This window comes from Propithecus coquereli, unplaced genomic scaffold (assembly GCF_000956105.1).
Source record: "Propithecus coquereli isolate 6110/MARCELLA unplaced genomic scaffold, Pcoq_1.0 Scaffold208, whole genome shotgun sequence".
NCBI lineage: Eukaryota > Metazoa > Chordata > Mammalia > Primates > Indriidae > Propithecus > Propithecus coquereli.
Window position 1 is genome coordinate 1,418,118 of NW_012145856.1, and position 23,877 is coordinate 1,441,994.

The 23,877-nt window shown below is 50.1% G+C and overlaps 1 protein-coding gene across 3 annotated transcripts in view; it reads left to right on the forward strand.

The window, feature by feature from the left end:
• REEP1 (receptor accessory protein 1) overlaps window positions 1–23,877 on the forward strand; it is a 114,497-nt gene that overhangs the window by 85,773 nt on the left and 4,847 nt on the right. For all 3 annotated transcript variants that reach the window (XM_012644239.1, XM_012644238.1, XM_012644240.1), the window contains one exon: window positions 10,808–10,985. In XM_012644239.1, coding sequence (XP_012499693.1) covers window positions 10,808–10,985 — 178 coding nt within the window. The remainder of the gene's footprint in view (window positions 1–10,807; window positions 10,986–23,877) is intronic.

Genomic DNA, 23,877 nt, shown 5'->3' on the forward strand with positions numbered 1-23,877 from the left:
CTCTGTATGTAAACTTCACCGGGAACCAGGAAAATAGGGAGCTGGAAACTCAGCCTGTGGTAGCACCCGTGCCGTAGCTCTCATTTCTTCATCCTGCCCCCCACCCCCACTCCATCCAGCCCTGCTTTCACACTATGACCTCTGCTTTCCTGACTTGCCTTCCAAAACTCAGACACTTTGCCTGCAATTATGCTTGACAACCACCAGGGGTAGTGGTTAGCCTTGGTTATAGCCCTAGCATCTGAAAAGCTAGGCAGGATCCATTGAGATAAAGTATTATGTTTTCCCACTCATTTTTTTTTACTCCCACTCAATTTTGCCTTAAAAAAAAACTCTACAAAACAATTCAGCATAAATAGTAAAAAAATTTAAAAAGTCCTCCTTATCCTTATCTTTTATCCATCCGTGCCTTATTTAAACCTCTGGCTTGAGTAAAATGCTGCTTTCAAACCACTGTGAAACTTTAGTGTTGGGATCAGAAGCTCATTTGAAGAAGTTCATAAGCCCTGTAATTTGGAACTTCTGACCTGACTGGAGTCAGTTGCCTTGCGTGTGTTTGAGTTCTAGCAAAAAAACTACTAGTTTACAATTTATCAGAGGGCAGACGTTGATTTTCTTTTTATAAAACCTCCCCGTATCAGCTCATACTTAAAAGGTATTTCCAAGGAGGGAAAAGAGACAACTGCTGTTCCCTCCCCAGGTCCCCAGTCTCACTTCTCCGGCTTCACTCCCTCGTGTCTGTTGAACTTAAGAGGCCAAGGACTCCAAGAAACCCCATGCTTATCTCTTCACTTCTCGGAAGAATGTTTCTGGCCACTGTGCTAGCTTACATCAAGTCAGCCTTCTTTCTTCTGTTTTAACTGAGGACTGTGTGTCATAAAGTTAATATTTAGAATTCACCACGGCAACGAGTTTTAAACTCCAAAATTATCTCTAAACTGTTATGGACAACCTACTGAAAAAGGTTGGAAGTATCCCCTATCCTCTAGTCTCCCCAAATAAATCAACCTGCACCCGAGCTTCACTTTTCAAACCATGTCTAAGCGTAACTAAGGAAGACTTTTTCCCAGCGTGGTTTCCCCACACGTGGCTTTGTCACTCAGTGCCCCATCGTTCTGGATCCCTGTTTTCACAGTGTTTCTACCTGGAAACATACCTCAGCTCACTCCACTCGGTAAATGGTCAAGTGGATTCAAACAAACAAAAGACCCAGCATCACAGTGAGCTGAAGAGGAAAGGCCAGAAATTCACGTGGAGTTGCTGGTCTGATGTTACTTGCCCCGTCGCTGTTCTGCATTTACCGGTGGAGATTCTATAGCCTGACACATCAAGGGTCCAAGTGGAAAGAGAGAGGTCTGCCTTCCTAACGTCAGAGAAGAGGCTGGTTGGATCTAGAAGGTTGGAGAAAACAGTTTGAGGATCACACGTGTGGTGACAGGGCACCATCTTGTTCACCTCCTGCTCTCTGACTCCTCTCCCGTGCTCACTCCCTCCTTTCCTCGCTCCTTCAGTGTTGGGTGGATTTCTCTGGGTCCCCCCTCGCTCTCCTCTCCTCCCTGCACCATCTCATCCTTTCTCTCACCTTCAGCTGTCACCTGAAGTACCTGGTTCCCAGATCGGCTTCCCTGCCCAGGACTCAATTTCCAGCATTTCTGGTTCTTTGCTGAATATCTCTCCTCCCCTTGTCTCTTTGGGGCCTTTAGTCAGTAGTCTCCTAACTCCAAATCTGCCCCTCCTGTGTGTCCCTCCCTTTCTGATGACAATGAAATCACTTTCCTCTCAGGCCCCAAATCTCGGTTCACCTTTGATGCCTCACCTTCCTCCCACTTACCGTTCAAGTCCTGACCGTTTGACATCCCTTCCCTCCTTCCAGGCCTTCTGCCCCCCCACCCACCCTCCTTGCTTGGACTGGTGCAGTAGCTACCCAAATAGTGTCAACTGCTCCTGTCACTTCCCACTTGAGGCCTGTGCGGTCCTACCCTGATCCCAGCCTCCCAGTCCTATCTCTCCTTACCTTTCCAGCCCTTCTGGAACATCCACAGGATCACCTTCTATATTGTTCTGGGAATGGCAACTCTGAGTGCTGTTTCTAGAATTTTCTCTTTCTTGCCTTTGGTCATGTTGTTCATCCATCTGCCTCTGTTTCTACCTCTTTGAAATCCTTCCCATCCTTCAAGGTCAAATGCCATCTCCTTCATGAAGCCTCCTCTGGTCCCAGGAAGAACTGGTCTCTCACTTCTGGGCCCTCCAATGGCACTGTTGTAGTCATTTATATTTGTGTCTTGTCTGCGTCCCCCATAGGTGCTCAGTGAATGCTAAAGGAATGACTGTTATACATATTTTTAGCTGCCATGACTGATAGAACAGTGCTTAGCATTGAGGATATCCAGAGCTGGGCTTTGGAGATGAGCAGACCAGGTTTATTTATTTATTTATTTTTTAATTTTGAAACAGAGCCTCGCTCTGTTGTCCAGACTAGAGTGCCATGGCATCAACCTAGCTCACAGCAACCTCAAACTCCTGGACTCAAGCAATCCTACTGCCTCAGCCTCCTGAGTAGCTGGGACTACAGGCATGCGCCACCATGACTGGCTAATTTTTCCTATAGATATTTTTAGTTGTTCAGCTAATTTCTTTCTGTTTTTCAGTAGAGATGGGGTCTCGCTCTTGCTCAGGCTGATCTCGAACTCCTGAGCTCAAACAATCCTCCAGCCTCAGCCTCCCAGAGTGCTAGGATTACAGGCGTGAACCACCCGCGGGCTGCTGAGCAGGGAGGACCTCAGCTGCCGTGCGCTGTGGAGCCCCACTTCACAGAGGAAACTGAGCCCCGGGATGCTGAGTGACTTGCCCAGGGTTATGCAGTGTTAGTTGCAGGAATCGGAGCAAGGGTCTCTAGTTCCCAGCCCAGTGTTCCTTGCATCACCCCAAGCCCCTCTCTCCTACCCACTAAATTGACACTTCGTGGCCATTGTCTACTTGATGACACCACCAGGCCCTGAGGGCCAGTGGCTGAGTACCTGAGAGATGACTGTTCACCCCTGAGGACTTTAGAGTCACTATATACCATAGCTCCACCTTTCAGTAGCAGCTGGATGAATTTGTCATGTAGATGCCCTCTCCTCCCCCCCCCCCCCCCCCCTCCCCAGCCGCCCTCCTCAGTCCTTTCTCTGTTCTCATTGCCCTTTCCGACAAGGCCTTTGCCTCTGAGGGGGAAGCGTGGCCCAGGCAAAGCTTCCAGCTGAGACATCCCCATGCAGGGCCAGGGGCAGCCACTGTGTGTGGAGGGCCCCCTTCCTGGGGACCTTGAGACCCCATCACCAGGTGACCAGGCCTGGTCTGCTACGGAGAACCAACTCCCCTGTGCACCCTCCCTGCTCAGCACAGGCCTGCCTCACCTCCCCAGCCCCTGCTCCTCACCACCCATCCAGCCGGCTGCAAACCAGGAGCACCGAGCCAGCCTCCCTGCCAGTTAACGTTTGTTTTCGCACACTGTCTCTCAGTAAGGGCACTTCCCAGAAGGGAGGCTAGGAAATTAGGTCTGTATTCCAGACATCTGTGTGCCCAGCTGCAAGCCAAGGAGAGGAAAGAGGAGAGCAGATATTGGGGGCGGTTCTCAGTGTGTGCCACATGGTACATCTAGGGTATTCTCAGTTTTTTAACATCCTGCTTTCTTCACGTCGCTCACTGCTCAGAAACCGTCAGTGGAGCGCTCGGTTTATCATCAAACACCAAATTTAGGTAGGCGAAGCCCAGTTCTCCCAGGCTTACCTCCCGTTACTCTCCCACACCAAAGCCTCTCCTCAGGTGGGTTCACGCCTGGGCCCCAGATGGACCTTGGGTTTTCCACTCCCACTTGCAGGCCCAGCGCGCTCCCGGCCGGCGCTCACCTTCCTCCTCCTCTTCGGTGACACAGCCCTGGCCTGGCTCGGGTTTGAGCCCTATGTCCGCTTAGTGCGCAGCCTCAGTGCCGGCCCCCACCTGCACAATGGCATGTTTGGACATCTTTGTCACTCGCTGCCTTGTCCGCGTTTGTGTGTCTTGATGCCCTGGCTAGATTGTGAGCTCCGTGGGAGCAGGAACAGTGTCCTCCTCATCTCTGTTCCTCTGTGGGCTCACGCAGGGCTTTGCGAAGGCTCCTTCAGTGTTCCTTGCAAGTGAGTGAATACATGAGTGAGGGAGGAAGGAAGGGGAGGAAAGAGGCGAGGACAGCACAGTCTCCTTCAACGCCTCTCTGTTGGCCTGGTGCCCATCGCTTTTTTTTTTTTCCTTTTCCCCCTTATCAGGTGGCTCGACTCTTTCATTTTGTCTCCTCTTTGGACCTCAGAGAAGGGCAGGTAACCCTGTTGAGAGGTGTGACTAACTCCAAACTGATCCAGTCGGGTAGCGAGGCCAAGCAGCCACCTCTGCCCGCTGGCATGCGGTCTGGATCCAAGGCAGGTGTCCCTCGTGCACCTGTGCGTGTGCGCATGTGTGTTAATCCATGCCAGGCACACGGAGCTGGGTCCCCCTCCATCGGCTTCCCAGAGCCTCTTACTGTGTTAATTTGATAGCATCTAACATGCAATTAACTTACTTGGTTTTGTTTAATGCCTGGAGAATGAATTGAATTTGACTATTGATGCTATCGTGGTAGAATCCTCCTCTCTGTTTTGTTTGTTAATCCCATGTGGTGTCTCAGACAAGGCCCTGGTCTTCATGCAGCATGTGGGTAGGAGGCTGCTTGGCGCTGGCGTGCAGCATGTGTGGCTGAGGGGCTGACTGAGCAAGGTGGGGACACCGTGGGTTCATGGAAGGAAGTACTAACTCTTTTTGAATTACCGCCGGGAAATGTGGTCATGCTAGTGGCTTTGTTATCAGTTGCCTGACTCACTAAAACCTTTTGTCTTTATTCCCATTGTCAGCGACAGCAGGCATTAGATGTTGTGTGATGTGAGATGGGCTAAAATCTATGCTCTGCTGGGGCCTCCCCTGTGACTTGTTGTGTCCTTCTGGAAAATAGGACTTCATTAAGAGCTGGAATCACTCAGTTTGTGGGGACAGCATGCCTTCCTCCTCAGCTCTGGGTTTGTTGTTGTTGTTATTTTTTTTTTAATATTCCCATGTCATTTTTCTGGTCTAGGTGGCATTTGTCAGCATCACGCAAGCCCTGTATTCACAAAATGGGGTCCTCAGGGTGACCTTGAAAGAGTGCTGTGGGTGTTACTGCACATTAAATTGTACTGGTTTTTTAGAGTTAGTGCACGTTCCTGGTACAGCATTCTAAAAGGACAAAAGAGGGTGTACAGTGCAGAGTAAGTCTCACTCCCTGGCATGGTTGTTTTAAAAGAAACCCTGTAACCTTTCCACAGGTACTTTTACTATTGGATATGTTCATGGCCATTAACATGGTATAAATGGACCCCCATCTCCTCAGCAGACGAAACTGCAAAGACCTCATCTGGGGCAGAATGAAGTGGCAGCCCTCAGGGGTGAATTTGTCACTAAGTGTCATTTATGAAGAAATATACTTCCCTTTCCCCCTGGCCCCTATCTTTACCCATGAAAGTCCTCCAAGGCCAGTTCAAGTGTGGTCTCCTCTGGGACACCCTGCCTCTCAGATGTGTGCCCTCTGTCCTCTGCACCCTACCGCCCTCTGACATTTCTCATGCACTCCTTGCGGCCACAGGTCAAGGCCCTGTTCTGTAGGGTGCTCCCTCAGGTCTGGAACCCTGGCTGATGCATTCGAGGTAGGGATTTCCTACCTTGCGCTTTACTCAGGCAGCAGCTCAATAAATGGCCATATGCTCATCCATTCAGCCCCTTGACCCCTGATGTGTACCAGTGGAGTGGCAATGCCAGGGCGGCAATAGTGGATGAAACAGTCTGGCGGGGAAGGCAAACCAGCGATGTCGGTATTGTTGGATGAAGTACAACAAAGAAGTACACCTCAAAGGCTGCACCGAGGGCATGTTACAGGGAGCTGGGATGATTAGAGAAAGCTTCTCTAAGTTGCGCAACCATATTTCATTGAGTCTAAAATGCTGTAGTTTCTAAGACACATCATTATCTTACGTACCACTAAGAAAGAAAATATTGCCAATTAAATTAGGAAACAATGCTTTTTTACTTAGAATGTTTCTTTCTTCTTATTGAAAAGACTTTTAGACTTAGATTTTTGTCTGTGTCACTTTTGTATATACATTAAAAGAAACATATTAGCATAGTAAATTGGTTAAGGTCTTCCTAACCTCACTTCTTCACTTTCTGAGTCTTCTGAATTACTTTTCATCTCAGCTCATCAGTATCCACTTATGACCATGGTGTATCATTCTCTGTTCCTTCCATGTGTTGATGATGTAGAGCTATTGTTTCTGGAATTTTTATCCATGCAGCTGATACCCATTCTGCCAGTTTTGATGCTACCACTTTCTTTTTTTTTTTTTTTTTTTTGGAGACAGGGTCTCACTCTGTAGCCCTGGGTAGGGTGCAGTGGCATCATCGTAGCTCATTGCAACGTCAAACTCCTTGGCTCAAGTGATCCTCTTGCCTCAGCCTCCCGAGTAGCTGGGACTTCAGGCACTCGCTACTGTGCCCAGCTAATTTTTTTCTATTTTTAGTAGAGACGGGATCTTGCTCTTGCTTAGGCTGGTCTCAAACTCTGAGCTCAATCCATCCTCCCACCTTGGCCTCCCAGAGTGCTAGGATTACAGACATGAGCCACCTCGCCCAGCCTGATGCTGCCACTTTCTTAGTCACACCAGAAGGTGTCTGTGAAATGTGTTTTAGAAAACCAGGACTCAGATGCTTCCTAAAGTGGTTTTTAAACGGTTTGTTAATTAAACACTGAGGGGTTTCAGTTGTTCAGTCATGTCATGGAGAATAACAAGTATAATCATAGGTAGGCAGTGACAATGATATCAGGGCAGCAGCAATTGTAAGACCTACCCCAATTTCAGAGATGAAAAAATGTGTCTTGGAATTAATAAAAATCATTTATAAGAAATCTAGGAGTAACTTGGTGCTGTCATTATTCCAGTGACTTAGTAATGTCAAGGCTCTGGGTGGATGGCTCTGTGATTCTCCTAGTCCAAGATGAGAGTTCCAGGCATCCAAACCACACTCAAAAGGCAGAAAGCAGGTATCAGGGTCAGGCCTTTCTCCTCCCACGTATCAGGAAGAGAAAATGCTTTTTCCAGAAATCCCTGAGCAGATTTCCCTTACAACCTGCTGGCCAGAACTGTATCATAAGGCCATCCATAGCTACAAAGGAGGTTGGGAAGTCTGTTTTTTTCTCACCATGTTAAGAATGGGGTTGGGAATGACTGTTGGATGGTCGGCTAACAGCGTATCCCACTGTGTTCACATACATTTGGGATACACAGAGTTAAACAACCTCAAACACTGCAGGACTTCGCAGAGCTTTTAGTGTGGCAATATGGCTCATTGAATTATGGGGAATATGGTATTAAGCTTTTCCAAACTTAGTGAATTCAAATTTATTTTCCCAAAGTAAGGAACCCGATTTTGCAGAGTACCAATGAACAACTCTTGGTTGCCGGAAGACAGTGGCCCAGAATAACAAACACAGGTTCTCCAGAGCAGAGCTGAAGCGGCAGGGAGGACTGGGGTTTGTGGGAAGTGAGTGGGAATGAGATTTTGAGTGGAGACTGCACAGGGCTGAGAGGTTTACACATGAGAGAGACGTGTTGATTTTAACCACCTCAGCTTGTTCTGATGGGTAAGGGCTAATTTGCTTTCAAGAGTCTTGTGTCCATCCCGCCACTGTAATTTCCTCTGACACTGGAGTGGGTTGACACTGAGCTATTATTATCTCCTTCTCTTTCCTGACCTCTGCCACTTCCACTCTTCGTCATCCAGTGATATTGAGCTAGACTGGCTGGCTGGCCTCTGGGAGTGGAACTGAGCACTTTGCTAAAATGAACGTGTGTGATGCCTACTGCTGCTTTCTCCCAGATACACTGCTAAGTGTTTGCCAGAAGTGGCAGAACGTGTCGATGGAATTAGTCCCGTTTATTTGAGCTTGGGGTCATGAAACAAGCCCCTCCTGGTCCTTTTGGTCAGAAGTGATCTTTTCCATCTCTGATTTCAGCAGCAACTTTTGTATCTCAGGCAGCAGCAACAGCAACACCATGATCATCCTCATTGATGTTGTTGAACACCTAACTATGCACTGGGCTCTGTAATGGGCATCTCAAGGGCACGTATCTCATTGAACCTCACCACCATCCTGCCAGATGGATGCTTTCTGCAGACATGCAGAGAGATTAAAATCACCCAGCTGTTAGATGACAGGATTGGGATTTGAATCCAGGTCTGACTCAAGAACTATTGTTCTTAATCTTGGCTTTCTATAGCTTCTGGTATGGCACTTCTGTATTGTTATTTGTACATTTGTCTTTCTACGTTTTGTGAGAAATCGAGCTGTATTGTCGTGTTTCCTAATAATATTGTCATGTTCACCTAGCACAGTATCTTGCCCATAGAAAGTACTTGATAAATAATTGTTGAACAGATAAATGAAGAAATAGAAAGATAAATGAAAGAGTAAATCAGTGAGTGGTTTGCCTGAACATTAACCTAACATTGAGACCAGGTGCAGGGACTCACGCCTGTAATCCTAGCACTCTGAGAGGCTGAGGCGGGAGGATCGCTTGAGGTCAGAAGTTCAAGACAAGGCCCCATCTCTACAAAAAACAGAAAAATTAGCCAGACACAGTGGCATGCACCTGTAGTCCCAGCTACTTGGGAGGCTGAGGCAGGAGGATCCCTTGAGCCCAGGAACGTGAGGCTGCAGTGAACTATGATCACACCACTACCCTCCATCCTGGGCAACAGAGTGAGACCCTGTCTCCAAAAAAACAAAAACAAAAACAAAACAAAACAAAAAAATCTTACGTGGAATTATTCAATTATATAATAATTATCAATGTTTTCTTATTCTTTTCAGAATCAATTTTTCTTTAGTCATCAAGTTTATTCTAGGTGTCATCTAAAATGTTTCTAAGTAAAATAATCACAGATCATTGGCTATTAGATTTAGATTTGAAGGGGATATAATGGGTGGCTGGCCCAGCTCTCATTTTCTTGGCAAAGACCACCCAGCTGTTAATGTCTAGAATATGAGGCCTTGGACCCTTACCCACCATCATTCGAGAATAATGTCTGAGGCAACCAGGGTGATTTCTGTCTTTTTTTCACATAATGTCCTCCAAACACTCCTTTGTCTAGCTTTATAATTCTAATTGTATATATTTGATTATCTAAATCATTTTCTTTGTGTTATTGTTGTCAGTTTCCTGGAGACATGGTTTTTATATCTTTCATAGGTTAGGAACTTACCCCTTTCATATTTCCATGCATCTTTGTTTAATTCTGGCATTTCTTCTAAACCTGTCTGCAAGCCCCTTTTGCTCCTCCTTCCCTCTAACTCATTTTGCATTTGCATTTATCCTATCTGGATCTTTCACATCAGTAAATTGCTGTGTTTTCTTAGTCCATTTACATTATTTTTTTTATTAAGTAAAATGAAAAACATCCCCCAAACCCTTTTCCCATCTCTGAAAACCTCTTACTCAGCTGTGTTGGCCCTTGTTTGTTTCATCAATTTCACCAGCCCCGAGTCCTCTGGTCAGCTGCTCGCATCGATTTTGTGCTGATTTGTTGGTTCTGTTATGTCTGTTGTGCCTTATTGTCCCCAAGTCCTCCAGACCTCTGGGACCACGCACTCCTTCATTATCCAAATAAAATACCTCTTCTACCCCCTGCAGTCTCATGCAAGTCTCATGAAGTCTGCACACCCTCCAGTATTTCTGAAGATGATTTGCCTCGTAGTTACTTGACTGTCACTTCTTGCTCCAAATCCCAACCTAATTTTCCATAACCCCAGTCTCTTACCAGCCCCTGACGCGCTCTCAGGTTTCCTTTTCCCCCAAACTCAAGTCTCTCTCTCCAACTAACTCCTGAGGCACACCTAAGCAGAGCCACCATCCCGGAGCCTTCACTGTGATCGTTTTCACTCCCCAGCACATTCTCTCATCCAGCCGGCGGAGGACCTTCCTTTCATAAGTATAATGGATTTATCTTGCTTTCCTAAACAAAAGAACATTTCCCCCCTGAGATTAATTCTGTGGCTCCCTTTGAGATGAAATGGTTACAGTCAGCAGGGGTTTTTTTAATATCGTTTTTTTCCCTTCCTGATTCATTACATTTTGGGTATTTTATGAAGCTCAAATGTGCCAGTGGAAGTAAAAAGCGCCTTATAAACAGTAACATGCTGTATAGATAAAAGAAATGACTATTGTCGTATAGCTGGGAAAATGCTCTCTGTATTTTATTTCCTTTGAAAAGAATAAGGACAAACACATAGAATATTAGGTTTTGATTTTTTGATCAAATTCTTATGTAGTGAGAACTGAGAAAAATGAAGACACATATGGATTTTTATTTACGTAGAGCAAGAGAAGCGGCAAATGGCCTCCACAGAGTAGGAACTGCAGACGGTAGTCATGCCCTTGGCCCTGGGTCTAAGGTTCAATCACAGGGGTGTCTGGAGGAGAGGAAGGAGCCTGGAGCCAAAGGAGCAATTGCTGAGGCCTAGAGGAGCTCCTGGGAAATCTGGGTTTGACCCTCTCGGTGTTTCCAGCAAGTGTATCTGGGCACCTGCCCTCTGCAGAGTTGATCCAGGGCCTGATTTCCACCTGCTGACCATCAGAGCTCCCTCTTGGCCTTCATCGAGTTTGCCCCCCGCCAAGGCCCATGAGCTGTGGGTCAGGCCTCTGACATGTGTCCCCTCCTGTGTTGTATCCAGGGACAGGGTGCCTTATCAGAGAGACTCCGGAGCTTCAGCATGCAGGACCTCACCACCATCAGGGGAGACGGTGCCCCTGCTCCCTCAGGGCCCCCCCCTCCGGGCTCTGGGCGGGCCAGCGGCAAACACGGCCAGCCTAAGATGTCCAGGAGTGCTTCTGAGAGCGCTGGCAGCTCAGGTAGGTGTCACTTTGCTTCTCTTCTTTCCCACAGGTTGGGCCTTGCTTCCATTGAGAGAGCCCTGCTCCACCATGTGGCATGAAACCTGGCCCTTGCCCAAGGACCTGCCACCAACAGAGACGCCCATCAGATCGGGCCAGGCCAGGCCTGCAGACTCTGATCAGGGATAGGTCACCTGCACATTGCCTGGGGAATTGGGAGTGGTTGAGTGCTAGTTCCTGGGCCACAGGAGCTTTCTTTGTTCTCCTCCTCTCTGATCCCACTCTCCTAGGGGGGGCTTACCTGACTTGAGCACCTGAGTGTCTCCTCCTACCCACACAGGGGTCACTGCTGTCGTTGCCCTCTTCCCTACCTGAATATTTCCTGTCCTCCCTCTCACTCTACTGTCTCATTCTCACCCTGATCCCCCACTCAGCCCTGTGTACCCCCAGCCTCTGCATACCAAGGGCCATGCCAGCTCTGAGGTCTAATTCATGTGGAGGCCAGGGCCTTACAGTAACAGCACCTCTGCCTCTGAAGTCTAGCTCTGGTTGTCACATGCCCAGCATGAGGTTGCTGGGATCAGGATTGACCTGGGGGTCTTGTTGAGCTTGCAGTCTTTGGCCATCCGCAGGGGCTTTGGTAGATCTGGGGTGAGACGCAGACATGTGATGCCATTGAGGTGCAGCTACAGTTGGGACCCCCTGGCACTGGATTCATCAGTGTGGGTTTCAGGCTCCAGGAGGGCAGGGGCTAGGGAGCTGGGCCAGGACTCACAGCAGTTCTTTTGGAATCTGTGGCCACAACGTGTGCCTGTTGGCTACCCTGCCCTTAAGTGTACAAATGGGGACATCCAGCCCCCTGTGACCATGTACAGCCTGCAGGGGGCACCTTGGCCTGAACCCTGGATCTTGACAGAGCCCACCTGACTCTTGGGACCTTAGACATGGACAGAAAAGCATGAGCCCTGTGGCTGTCCTGGGAATGACGACTCATGGTCAGAGCCAAGTGCAGCCTGGGGATCTGTCCATTCCCCACCTCTCAGGAATGTCCCCTCTGCCTTTCCCCAGGTTTGAAGGTTGTGGCTTTTCTGATCGGAGATGTTTTAACCCTGTCACTGTGGGAAGCAGGGCAGGATTGAGGAGGTAGAGGCCTGGGGGGGTGGTGAGGGCCTCCTCAGGGAGAGGTTATCTCCTGAGGTAACCCCCCGCCCCAAACGTAGAATGGAATTCCCAAAGCCCAGGCAGGAAGGGGCCTCAGGGACCATTCAGTCTAACCCTCAGATTTTGCCAGTGAAGGGACGAAGGTCCAGGGGAGGGGACTCTACCAGGGTCCCCCATGGTGGGCTGCACTAGAGCACAGCCAGCCTGCTGACTCCTGTGCCGGTGCCCTCAGTCACTCCCCCGTCCACCATCCGGGCCTCACTGAGCTTCTGCAGCTTCTGGCCTCCTGGGACTGCCCCAGAAACAGGACTGCAGAACATCTCCAAGTGTCATCTCCACCCTCCCTCAGCTCATTGGCTACCAGCCTCAAGTGAAAGCTGCCACTTAGAAGAACAAAGGGCCCCAGTTCAGTGAGACCCAGAGGGCAGAGCAAGAACCAGTGGGGTGAAGTTCCAGGGGGGTCGCTACTTCCTCACTGCGTGACCTTGGCAAGCTGCTTGCCCTCCCTGCACCTCAGGTTCCTACCTGCACGGGAGTGGCACCCACCGGCAGGGTTGTTGTGAGGCTTCAAGCAAATTAAGCCACATAAAAGTGCTTTGGCATGCCTGGCACGAATATGTAGTAGCTGCTCTTACTGTTCTTGTTGTTATTTATCTCACCTAAAAAATACTTTGTAGGCTGGGCACAGTGGCTCACACCTGTAATCCTAGCACTCTGGGAGGCTGAGGCCAGAGGATCACTTGAGGCCAGGAGTTTCAGACCAGCCTGAGCAAGAGCAAGACCCCGTCTCTAATAAAAATAGGAAAATTAGATGGGCATGGTGATGTGCACGCCTGTAGTCCCAGCTGCCCAGGAGGCTGAGGCAGGAGGAATTTGAGGAATTTGAGGGATTTGAGGTTGCTATGAGCTATGATGATGCCATTGTACTCTAGCCCAGGTGACAGAGCAAGACTCTGTCTCAAAAAAAAAAATAAATAAAAGGCACTTTATAATAACTGAAAGTGTCCAGGAGAGAAATGGGCTACCTGCTGAGGTAGTGGATCCCTGACATTGGAAGGAGCCAAACCAAAGTTGAATGGTCAGTCTCAAGGGGGGACTCCTGCTTTGGGTAGGAAGTGGGCCCAGGCAGCCCTGCGGTCCCTTTCCTCTGAGAGTCTGTCGCCATTCTAGAGGTGGACCAAGTAGAGGAGGCAGGCTCAGAGAGATCACGCACCGCACCGTACCAAGGCCCCCTGGGGCCGCAATCCAGGCCTCCTACCTGGACCTTCCCTGATGCCTTATTCAGGGAAGCCTCAGCGCTGGGAGCGTGAGAAGTTTGGGGAGGTTGAAACGGCGATGGAAGTGTCTCCTGGGTCTCGAGCATCTTCCCAGCCCAGCACCAGGTAGAAAAGGGTTCGGGATGGTTTGCTTTGGCGCTGGCCCTGCCACTGTCCATTCGCAGAGACAGTGACGTCCCCTGCCCCACCCCAGGGAGGCAGTGGGGAGCGCTGCAGCAGCCCTGGGCTGAGACAGCCGTCTCACTGCCCGTCCCTTGGCCTCAGCACCTGTGGTTTCAGGGGGCAGAGAAGGGAGGTGCCGAGCCAGCAGGGAGGCCAGGGGCAGTGTGACACCCTCCCCAGCTGTTCTGAGGCCTAAAATAAAAGCCATGTCAGAAAGAAAGACAGGTGAGAGATGGCGCAGGGCTTGGGTAAAGGGCAGAAGCACCTGGGTCAGAGTCACACAGGGCTGGTGCGCCCTTCCCAGCTCAGCCCCCACTGTGGGCCTCAGACTCCAGGCCTAGCCAGGTAGGCAAAAGGGCCCCAGAGTAGGGGAGGGGACTGGACTCCATCCTGGCTAGGTGACACCATGACACTGGCCTGTGCAGACACAGCACATACAACGCAGCAAAGCAGATGCCACTAAACGCTCAGCCTTAGAATTTTTCTAAGTGCAGCTTTTCAAGTCTACTACCAGAGGATTTGAACTTGGCACAGAAAACAGACCCAGTTCCCTTCAGCTTTCTACTTTGAAAAAAGAGCCAATAATCCCCATTCAGCCTGTGTCTTAGGGTTGTTAGTAGAGCAAACACGATAATTTACAAGCCCTGGACACGTGGCAGGAGTTGAAGACAACCTGGGAGAGAGAGAACCTGCATCCCATGGAGCTCTATGCAGCCATTGGAAGCAACAGATTAAGTGTACACACAGATGCAACATGAAAACATGATGCCTAGTGAAAAAAGTACAAAACAGGAGATTTTATGTAATAATTTATGTAAAATAAAAATATACGCCCATCATGCAGAATAACAATGTGGAGTTTGCAAGAACACATTTAAACAAAAAGCTGCACATTGAAATAGTAAAACTGCTGCTCCTTGAGGAGGAAAGACAATGTGGGCAGGGGGTGGGGATAAAAGTCATGCAAACATGCATATAAGGTGAGAGGGGGTCCCTTGAACCAGTGAGGCCCATTTGCTGTGAACTGAGAAGGGAGATCCACTCAACCATCTGCATCTCGTGGAAAGGAAGGACGAAGCAAGCAAAGGAAGGAGGGGGAAGAAGGCACAGAACTGTCCCTGCGTGGTTACTGAGCTCTGCAAGCTCCTGGCAGGCAGACACATGATCTGTCCTTCCTCTGTCACTGCCCCCACCCGGCATGCCCACCACATGCCTGGCACACAGGCCCCCGCCTGTGGTCTGAGCAGGACACAGGGTCTGGACGTTGGAGACAGGGAAGCATAGTTCTTTCCTGCTGCTTTCGGTACCCAGGGTGGGGCTGGGCAGTGCACTTGACCTGACCCTTTCACCTGCCTGGAGTTGTCTTCCTTGCTTGAAGGGTCAGGGCAGGAGGGACTGGCCTTTCCCTCCCTGAAGAGTGAACTGGGAGGTACATAGTCAGACACCATCCATTGAATACCTAGCACTGGACACCAGGCAGGGTACAAAGGGAGTTGAAAGAATGATCCTGGCCTTCCAAGGACTTGGAGTCACTCAGTAAGCATGTTTTTAGTGAGCACCTACTATATACCAAGGCCCAGATGTGCATGAAGACCAATGGAGTGCGCAAGGCAGCAGCCAATTAGGTCTTTGGCCCAGACGTCCAGACACCAAGCCCTTGGGGTCCCGAGGTCCATCTGAGGAGGTTTCCTGGAGGACAGTCTGAAATGGAAGGCATAGAGAGAACGAGGCTCTGGGCAGGGGTGGTTGGAGTTATTTCCCAGAGGAAACTTTGACCCCATCCCTGGCCTCTCCTAGGGCTGCAGGATGCAGCCAGATGAGGGTGTTTCCTGGCACCTGAGAGGAAGCTGAAGCTGAGATGGTCCCCTCCCGCACCTTGGTGTCTCTACAGAGACCCACGTTCCTGGGACCCCTATATTGTACACACTGGGATCCCCGCATCTCAGGCCTCCTTGTTTGCCTGGGACTGGTTTCTGTCGAGTGGGGGGAATCACTGATGGCGCCCCACCCCGTTCCCACAGTGTGTACCTGCTGCTCCACCTGTAGGACCCGGAAAGGTGAGTAGGCGGCCGGCCTCTCTGCAGCGTGCTGGACGCTTACCTCGGGAGGGGGTTCTAACCAAGAGCTGGCACTTGACCTTGGGGCTCCCTTTCCGCTGCGTGGTCATGGAGGGGCCGGAAGGTTAACCCCTTAAAACAGCAAACACATTCTCTTGTGGTTTCTATGGGTGAGGAGTTTGGGAGTGGCTTAACCTGGCTTTTCTGGCTCAGGGTCCCTCAGAGGTTGCAGTCAAGACTTTGGCCAGGCCGAGTCATCAGAAGTCTTGGCTGAGCTGGAGGATCCACTTCCAAGATGGCCCTCTCGAGGCTGTTGGCCTCGGTTCCTTACCACATGGACCTCTCTGGGGCTGCTTGAGTGTCCTTACAACACGGCAGGTGGCGTGGCCCAGAGTAAGCGATGAGAGAGAGAGTAGGCAGGAAGCCACAGGACCTTTTATGACCTAGGCTTCAAAGTCACGCCCGCCACTTCTGCCTTATTCTGTTTGTTGGAAGTGAGTCATCAAGACCAGCCCACATTCAAGGGGAGGAGAATTAACCTCCACTTCTTGAAGGCAGGAGTATCAAAGAACATGTAGAGATATTTGAAAACCACCACAGGGTTATACTTCCACGTGTTCTGGGTGGTGATGAACCCAGGAGCTTACCCAGGTCCTCTGAAATGACCAAGCCCTGTAATTCCAGGGCTTTCTGGTCCTGGTGTAGCCAAGGGAGCCCTGGTCCCGCTTTGCCACTTGCTAGCTGTGCAACTTTGTGTGAATCACCTAACTACTCTGAGCTTCGGTTTCCTCATCTTAAAATGAAGATAAAGATCCTTGCTTCCCCCATCTCACTATGCTGTTGTGAAAATGGCCACGGAAGAGCCATAATAGCCACAATAATCCTGTGAAGGATGACAATGATCGTAGTCTGGGCAGCCCTGCCCTCGGGGAGAGGGGAGCTCTCGCAGTGGTCAGGGACCCCTGCTGCTGCCCTCCCTGTGTGTTAGTGACGGCTCAGTGGGGCCATGTTATTCTGTCCTGACCTGCTCCTCTGTTTGCCTAACCTCAGCTAGACACGTTAGGGACTAGGCGGGTGCTGGGCTGATCTGGACCCCCTTTCGCCCCGCCTGGCTCTCCCATGGAGAAGCTGCCTTTGACTCAGAAGGCAAGAGGGGCTATGCCAGGCCTGCAGCCTGCCGGCTGGTGTCAAAACAAAAAAGAAGGCATGTGAGGTGCCCACTACTGCCAATGCCACCAGCCCTGGTGCCACGGTGGCACTGCATGTCCCTCTCATGTCGGTGGTGAGCAGGAGGACAGGAAAGTGCCTTATGTGAAGTATCCTGTTTTCCCTCCATTTCTTTAGTTTTAAGGGTTCTCAGTGCTAAGCTTTTTAAGGTCTATAGAAGATCTGGGGATTTTGGAGGCCATAAGGCTAAGGTGCAACCGAGGTGCACTCAGGACCCTGAGGAGTCCTGAGCAGGGGCACAGGTGGAGACCAGCTTTCTAGCCCACCTCTGACTCTAACCAGCGAGTGTCCCTGTGGGGCCTCCTGGTCCAAGCCAGAAATGGAGGGGCCGTGTGCACTTGTTTCCAGCGCTGGGCGCTAGGACCGGCCTGGTGGACATGGTAGTTCACGGAAAACGACCATGCAGTTCCAGTGGCCCCAGGTGACTGTGGGATTTCTGTCTATTTATGGTTTTGAGTCTGTAAATTCTATGAGCCATTCTGAAAGCCTCTAATTCTGATAGATTGTCACTTGGGGGACCAGGGAGAGTAGAGCTGCCTCCTCCTCCCTTTGTTCCTCCTGGCAGTGTTCTGTGCTACTGTCAGAGCCCTCACCTGCCGTGACTCCTGGTGGTTTCATGATGAGAGGCAACATTTCCAATGCATTTAAATAGAACTGCAGTTAATTGTGGGAATTTACTCCTTTTGGAAGGCCACAGCAACAGGCTACATGTGCATAAACGCGCATCCGGTATTCAGTGGGGGGCGTTCTGGTTCCTCATCCCAGAGCGAGCAGGGGAGCTGCAGAGATGGGGGATGTTGGGGAGTGGGCCACAAGTGGGGCTCGGTGCAGGCCTTGGGACCTGGAAGCCTTCGCCCCAGCCCTCCCTTTCTTGGGCCCCTACCTCTCCAAGGGCCCTCTTAACACCAGTGCCTGGAGTTCTCCCTCCACTCTCCCAGAGGTCCGCTTGCAAGGAACCACGTGATGCTTGGTCTCACCATTTCCCTCTATGGCCTTGGGAAGGCCCCTACCCTCTCTGGGCCTCAGCCTCCTCCTCTATAAGGTGGTGGGGTTGGCCTGGCTGCCCCTCGGTCCTCCCAGCTCTGACAATCTCTGTAAGGGAAGCGTGCTGGTTGCGAAGTGGCAGCAGATGACGTTGGGGGAGATTTGTCTTGCGCCCAGGGCTGGAGGCCGACTCTCAAGCAGCGATGCCATGGGTGAGGATTTCAGGGGTGTCAGGGACACTTCCCTCCTGGCCCCCTAAAATGATGTCACATGGGAAGACACTCAGGCCAGAGGCTGGGAAGATTAAAATTATTCCTGGGGCCTCATAGAGCCCCAGGATCCCTGGGCAGAAAGGGGAATTTTCTAGGGATTGTAAATTCAGGTCTTAATTTGAGATGAGCATTGGGAAAAAGCAAAGGTGGGCATCTTGGAGGCTAATGAGTGCATCGCAGGGCAGTGACAGCCACTGAGGTAGAGCCCAGAGGCCCCAGGGTCAGCCACAGTTTTGAGGTGTGCATCTTAGATGCCAGGAGAACATTCTCTCCCCACCTCTGCTCCATCCTGCCCCTCTGTCAGTTGATTCCCTGTTGTTCCTTGCATGGCTGTGTCTCTCTTTCTGTGCTTCTATTACTGTCTCCCTCCACTGCCCTTACGCCCCTCTTTTCTCTACCTGCTTTGATTGTAACATAGACCTGAACTCTGGATTATGGCCTGTGGTTAGTCATAGGGATGCCCCTCCTTTTTTAATCAAGTATGAGGGACATAATTTTAAAAAGCAGGCATGCCTTTTGTCCTCTCAAAGAGAGAGCATTGCCTTTTACTGAGTGTGGCCCCTGGGCAGTATCTTTCCTCTGACCAGAGCAGGAGGAGCTGTCTGAGGTTTCGAGCATGGAAAGTGAGCGTGTGTGCGCGTGCATGCAAGTATGATTGTGCATGTGTGTGTGTGTGTGTGTGTGTGCATGCACGCTCACACACGTGTGTGTGAGTTTCAGCCCCAAAGACCCTTCCCTAACAAAATGTTCTTTTTTCTCTCCTCGGTGGCTGTTGGGCACACGGATGTAAGTGTTCCAGACGGGCATGCTCTTCTTCAGACACGTTTGCTGCCCCCCAACAATGCTGCGCTAATGTGTGCTGTGTGGGATGTGTTTGCTAACCCGGGGGACATTCTGCTGCACTGTGGGGGTGGGGTGGCCCCAGGCTCAGTGCAGGCAGCTCTGCGCAGGCCTTTAAAGGGCTTAGAGACTTGGCCAGTTTCTCCTCCCTGCCCTCCCCACAGACAGAGGAGGTGGAGCCTGTGGCCCAGCCTGCTGTATGGCTCTGCTGACACATTTGCTAATATGGAAATGTCAGCCAAGGCCACACCCTCATTCCCCTGCTGTAGAAGACAACAGGGACCCTACCATTTCCTAGAGGCCACTCAGGTTTGGGCATCATGGTGGCAGCTCTGTGGGCTCAAGGCTCAAGGCTGCCATCACCTGAGGTTTGCAAGTTGTTGTGGCTATGACCTGGCATAGGAGAGCCTCCTCCCATACAAGTTGTCTCCGAGAGCCATCACAGTACTAAGATGTGGACAGCAACACCCTTTCAGGCCTGTTGCCCGTGTCACACATTCTGTTTAGAGCTACAGGGACAAGAACACTGAGGGGGCAACTGCTGACTTTTCTGCCCAGCTGCTCACCCTCATTCTCATCCTGGGGCCTCTCAGTGGAACTGTATTCTGTGGGTTTATTTCTCCATTTATACTCCTCCCTGTTCCAAAAAGGAGTTAGTCTACTTCTGAAAATATATGATATATCGAATCAAAGTAAGAAAAATGAAGCTGGGAGAAAGGGAGTGGGTAGGTAAGATGCAGTGAGGGGTGAGAAGAAAATTTAAAATGCACGCCATCAAGGTGTAGACTGTCAAAACATGCCAGGCTTCCTTGAAACCACTGCAAAGACGGAAATACAATCAGTTAACAGATTCATGTCCACCATGCAACAGCCAACCAGAGGCTTGGAGGCTTGGTTCGTCCGGAATGTTTATTCTCACTGGTCCTGAGAGAAAGGTAGAATGTCACAAACACTCTTGGCAAAAACATTCAGTGAACACAGTGACCTGAAGCATTCTTCTCTTTTTAGGAGGTTCTCTCTGCAGCTTCCCTCTGAGGCTACTTCAAGCCCACACTGGCCACCTTTGCTCCCAGCTCTGCTGAGCTGAGCACTTGTTTCTATTCCTGCCTGGATGTCTGGGTCCCTCTTGGCCCATCACTCCCAGTGGGCCAGAGGGTCATTTCTTTTCTACCCTACAGTCTTTGCTCAAGGATGCAGTGGAGAACACAAACAAAGCCATTTTGGTTTTAGTCCTGAGGTTATGGTGATGGTGATGATTTTGGTAATGTGTGAGTTCATGGCTCAGCCTCAGTGAATCCAGCCTGAGTGGGCTGAGTTGTCAGACGCCCAAGAGTCTTGTGGTGACTCTGAGCTGCCTTCTGAAGCCCACAACGATCAGTACAGGAAAAGCCCTGGGCCGGGATTTAGACGGGACAGCATGTGCAGAGGCACAGACTCGAACCAATTCCCACCCCACTTCCACCGCACTTCCAGGATGCGGGCTTTCCTGCTGGGCAGTTTCTGCCTTGGCCTGAGGGCTTTTGGTCTTTTATACCTCCTGTTAGGCCAGAGGTATCTGTGTCCATAGGAACTTCCTGGTGGATGGGTGTCGAACTCTGACTTGGGGCGAGAGCTGAGCTCTCTGAGATGATGTCAGGATTCCACTCAGTGTTTGAGTGGCCACTGTGTACCCAGCCCTCAGTCAGGGGCTCAGAGGGACCAAGGGAGGATCAGCCACGGCCCCACGACCTCAGGACACTTTCTGTTGAGCTGAGGGCACACAGCACAAGTTGTGCGGTACAGGCTACAAGCACCACTGGGTTCTCAGAGCAGGGAGGGTTCTTCATGTTTAACAGGATGCTCAGGGTGCAGCTGAATTGGGCAGAGGAAGGGACAACCCAAACCCAGAGCAAATATGCTGGGGAAGCACAAAGTTTAAAAAAAAAAAATCAAAGGAAGGTTAATGATCTCAGGCCCTTTCTAAGGCACAATCTGAGCTGATCACTCCCCAACCTACAATTCAGTTTTGAGTCTTGTTAAGGCAACCGTGCTGTCGTGCTGCCTCCTGCTGGCTGGTGCAGAGTACAGCAGCAGTAACTGGCAAAGCCGCTCAAGATTAGGGTTCAGTTGTTAAGTTTTACTCCACACTTGTGCTGTTATAGTCTAGCAAGTCCACCGTTGATGGAGAGCGCACATTTGGTAGCTGAACATGTTCTTAGGAGCAGTAGCAGGGTGTCCAAAGAAGAGCCCTGGTTTCTATCTACAGACTTCAGAGTTGTTGGACCAGATGACTCGAGAGCCTCCTAGTTCTGCGTTCTGTGATTCTGCATAAAAACAATATATGAAACATAGAAAGGTGTGTGTGTGTGTGTGTGTGTGTGTTTTAAATAAGCCAGGTACGGGCAGAAAATATTTTACATCTCAACTAAGATATAACCACTTGGCCAGATGGCATGGAATATGCATTAGCATTTAATATTTTTTTTTTTTTTTTTGAGACAGAGTCTCACTGTGTTGCCCCGGCTAGAGTGCCGTGGCGTCATCCTCGCTCACAGCAACCTCAAACTCCTGGGCTCAAGCGATCCTCCTGCCTCAGCTTCCCGAGTAGCTGGGACTACAGACATGCGCCACCATGCCTGGCTAATTTTTTCTATATATTTTTAGTTGTCCAATTAATTTCTTTCTATTTTTAGTAGAGACGGGGTCTCGCTCTTGCTCAGGCTGGTCTTGAACTCCTGAGCTCAAACAATCCGCCCGTCTTGGCCTCCCAGAGAGCTAGGATTACAGGCGTGAGCCACCACGCCTGGCCAGCATTTAATATTTTTAAAATACTATGCATTCAGTGAGAGGAATTAATTCTAGAGCTTTTCCTGTGGATTTATTCAAGGCAGGCTGAAATAGGAATCTTGCTGTCAGGTTTTTAGCAGAGGCTACTATCAGGTTCTCCTTCCATTAGGCTCCTCTGCCTCTCTAGAACTAAGCCTTTGAAATGAAAAATCTACATAGCTTTGCTTAAGGTTATCCCTTAAAGTTTCTTGGCATTTTACATCCTGTAAGAATGCTTGCAGCTGAATATGCAAGTATAAGGCACTGTCAACATTGCTTGTATATATAATGTAGAAACTGTGCTTCCTACCTCGAAATTACTGCCTCATCCTTTCCAGAGGAGATTCTTTCCCCGAGCATTTGAGCATTCTTCTGGTGTGGAATCGCAGGTCTAAGGTGCAGGGTTTGACATGTCTCATTTAAGGCAGCTCCTTTGTTCTCCCAGGGAAGCGCCACCCCCCCACACACACACCTTCCTTGGTAGCCTTTTGGTAGATTCTGAGCCTGTGATTATTTCTGTGCATAGTGCCTGGCCAGTCTTACAATTGCACTTTCACAATCCCAGACCCTCTGCACGGAGGCCCCAAAGGTATGAGTGCTTCCTTGTACACAGGGGCCTTGGCTGTCCTAACAGGCCTGGCTTGTCGTGCTGTGTGCCTAACCTTGCCCTTCCTTGCCCCTTTCTACACTGATCCCTCTTGCTGTACTTTGTCTCCTTTGTGTAGATTGTAATGGCATTAAGTGGTTGAGGGAGATGTGAATGAGGGTGGTGTGAAGGCATGGGAGCCCCACCAGGTCCAAAACCCACTGGCGTTTTCTGACGAGGAGGAGGAAGACCTGCTGGATTTCATGTACAAGTATAAGGCACCTCGGAGGACGGATTTGCCCCTGGAGGTACACGGTGTCTGGGCCTGTGGGTTGGAGCATGTGTTTGCCCAAGGGCTCTGCCCCGGAGATCTGGGGTCCTGGGAGCAGCATCTCTCGGGGCATCCAGCATCCCCCGAGTGCCTGGGATAGAAAGATCTCCCTCCGTCAAGCAGGCAGGACAAGCCACTACATAGCATGCAGCCTCTTGCCAAGAGGGGAAGAAAGACCTTACTAATTTCATTTAGAAATAGAGGTGGTAAAGTGTCTAGGGCTTTATTATTGTTGGTTTTTTCCCCCAAATATTAACAACTCCTAACCTAAGATGATGTACCAGTGAAAAGCAACCCAAATGAGTGTTTTAGGGGAAGAAAACCCCAGAATGTGTAATTTGACAAGTTTTTATAAATAAGGTTTATTCATCACTGTATCTCCAAGACACAGCATAGCGCCTGGTACAAAGTAGCTTTTCGAACGTGTTATTAAAGGGGCACAGTCCTTTAAAGTTACCATAAACAGTACACTTGACGTATGTACCATTGTCGGTTGTAGATGTGGTAGAGTTTTGGCAGCACAAGGGCCAAGCCTGGAGCCTTCTGGGCTTTGCTCTGGAACGTGAGCAGGGAGTCACCAGTCATGGGCTCAGGTATAGGGCCAGCAGAATTGGGGACCCCAGAGTCTTCCTCTTTCCCCTAAGGTCTCCTCTCCTATTCCCCATCCGCTGAGTACTGCGGCCTGAGAGGCCGAGACAAGCTGAGAGTCCCCTTTCCACGGAGTAGAGACCCCTGTGAGACTCAGGGGAGATGCACTGAAATGTCCCCCTACACGGGGGCTAGCATTCCATTAGGACGGCAGTTGTGACCACCTCCCTGTGCAGGAGTTCATCAGATTCCTTTCCAAGGCGAGGCACACGTGGGTCAATTTTGAAGTTAGAGGGTTTTGGAAAAGATGTTCTGAGCTTGGACACCACTGGAGGAGTCCAGTCTGGGCATTATGGCCTGGACGGCCTCATAAGGGGCACAGGAGCCCAGCCTAAAACATTCTAGGGCCCAAGGGTTTGTGCTATTTTGTTTTTGTTTTTTGAAGCTGTACAAACTGCTTTACTATTTACTGTTAACCAAACTACCTTGAGACAGATTACTCAAAAGGTAGGTTACACTGCTTCTTCTCTCGGTCTGTGTCCAGAGGTGGCTGCTAAGCACTGCCTAGTGGTGAGGCTGCAGCACGAGGACTCAGTGTAAGGGCCCAAGAGTTGTTCTCT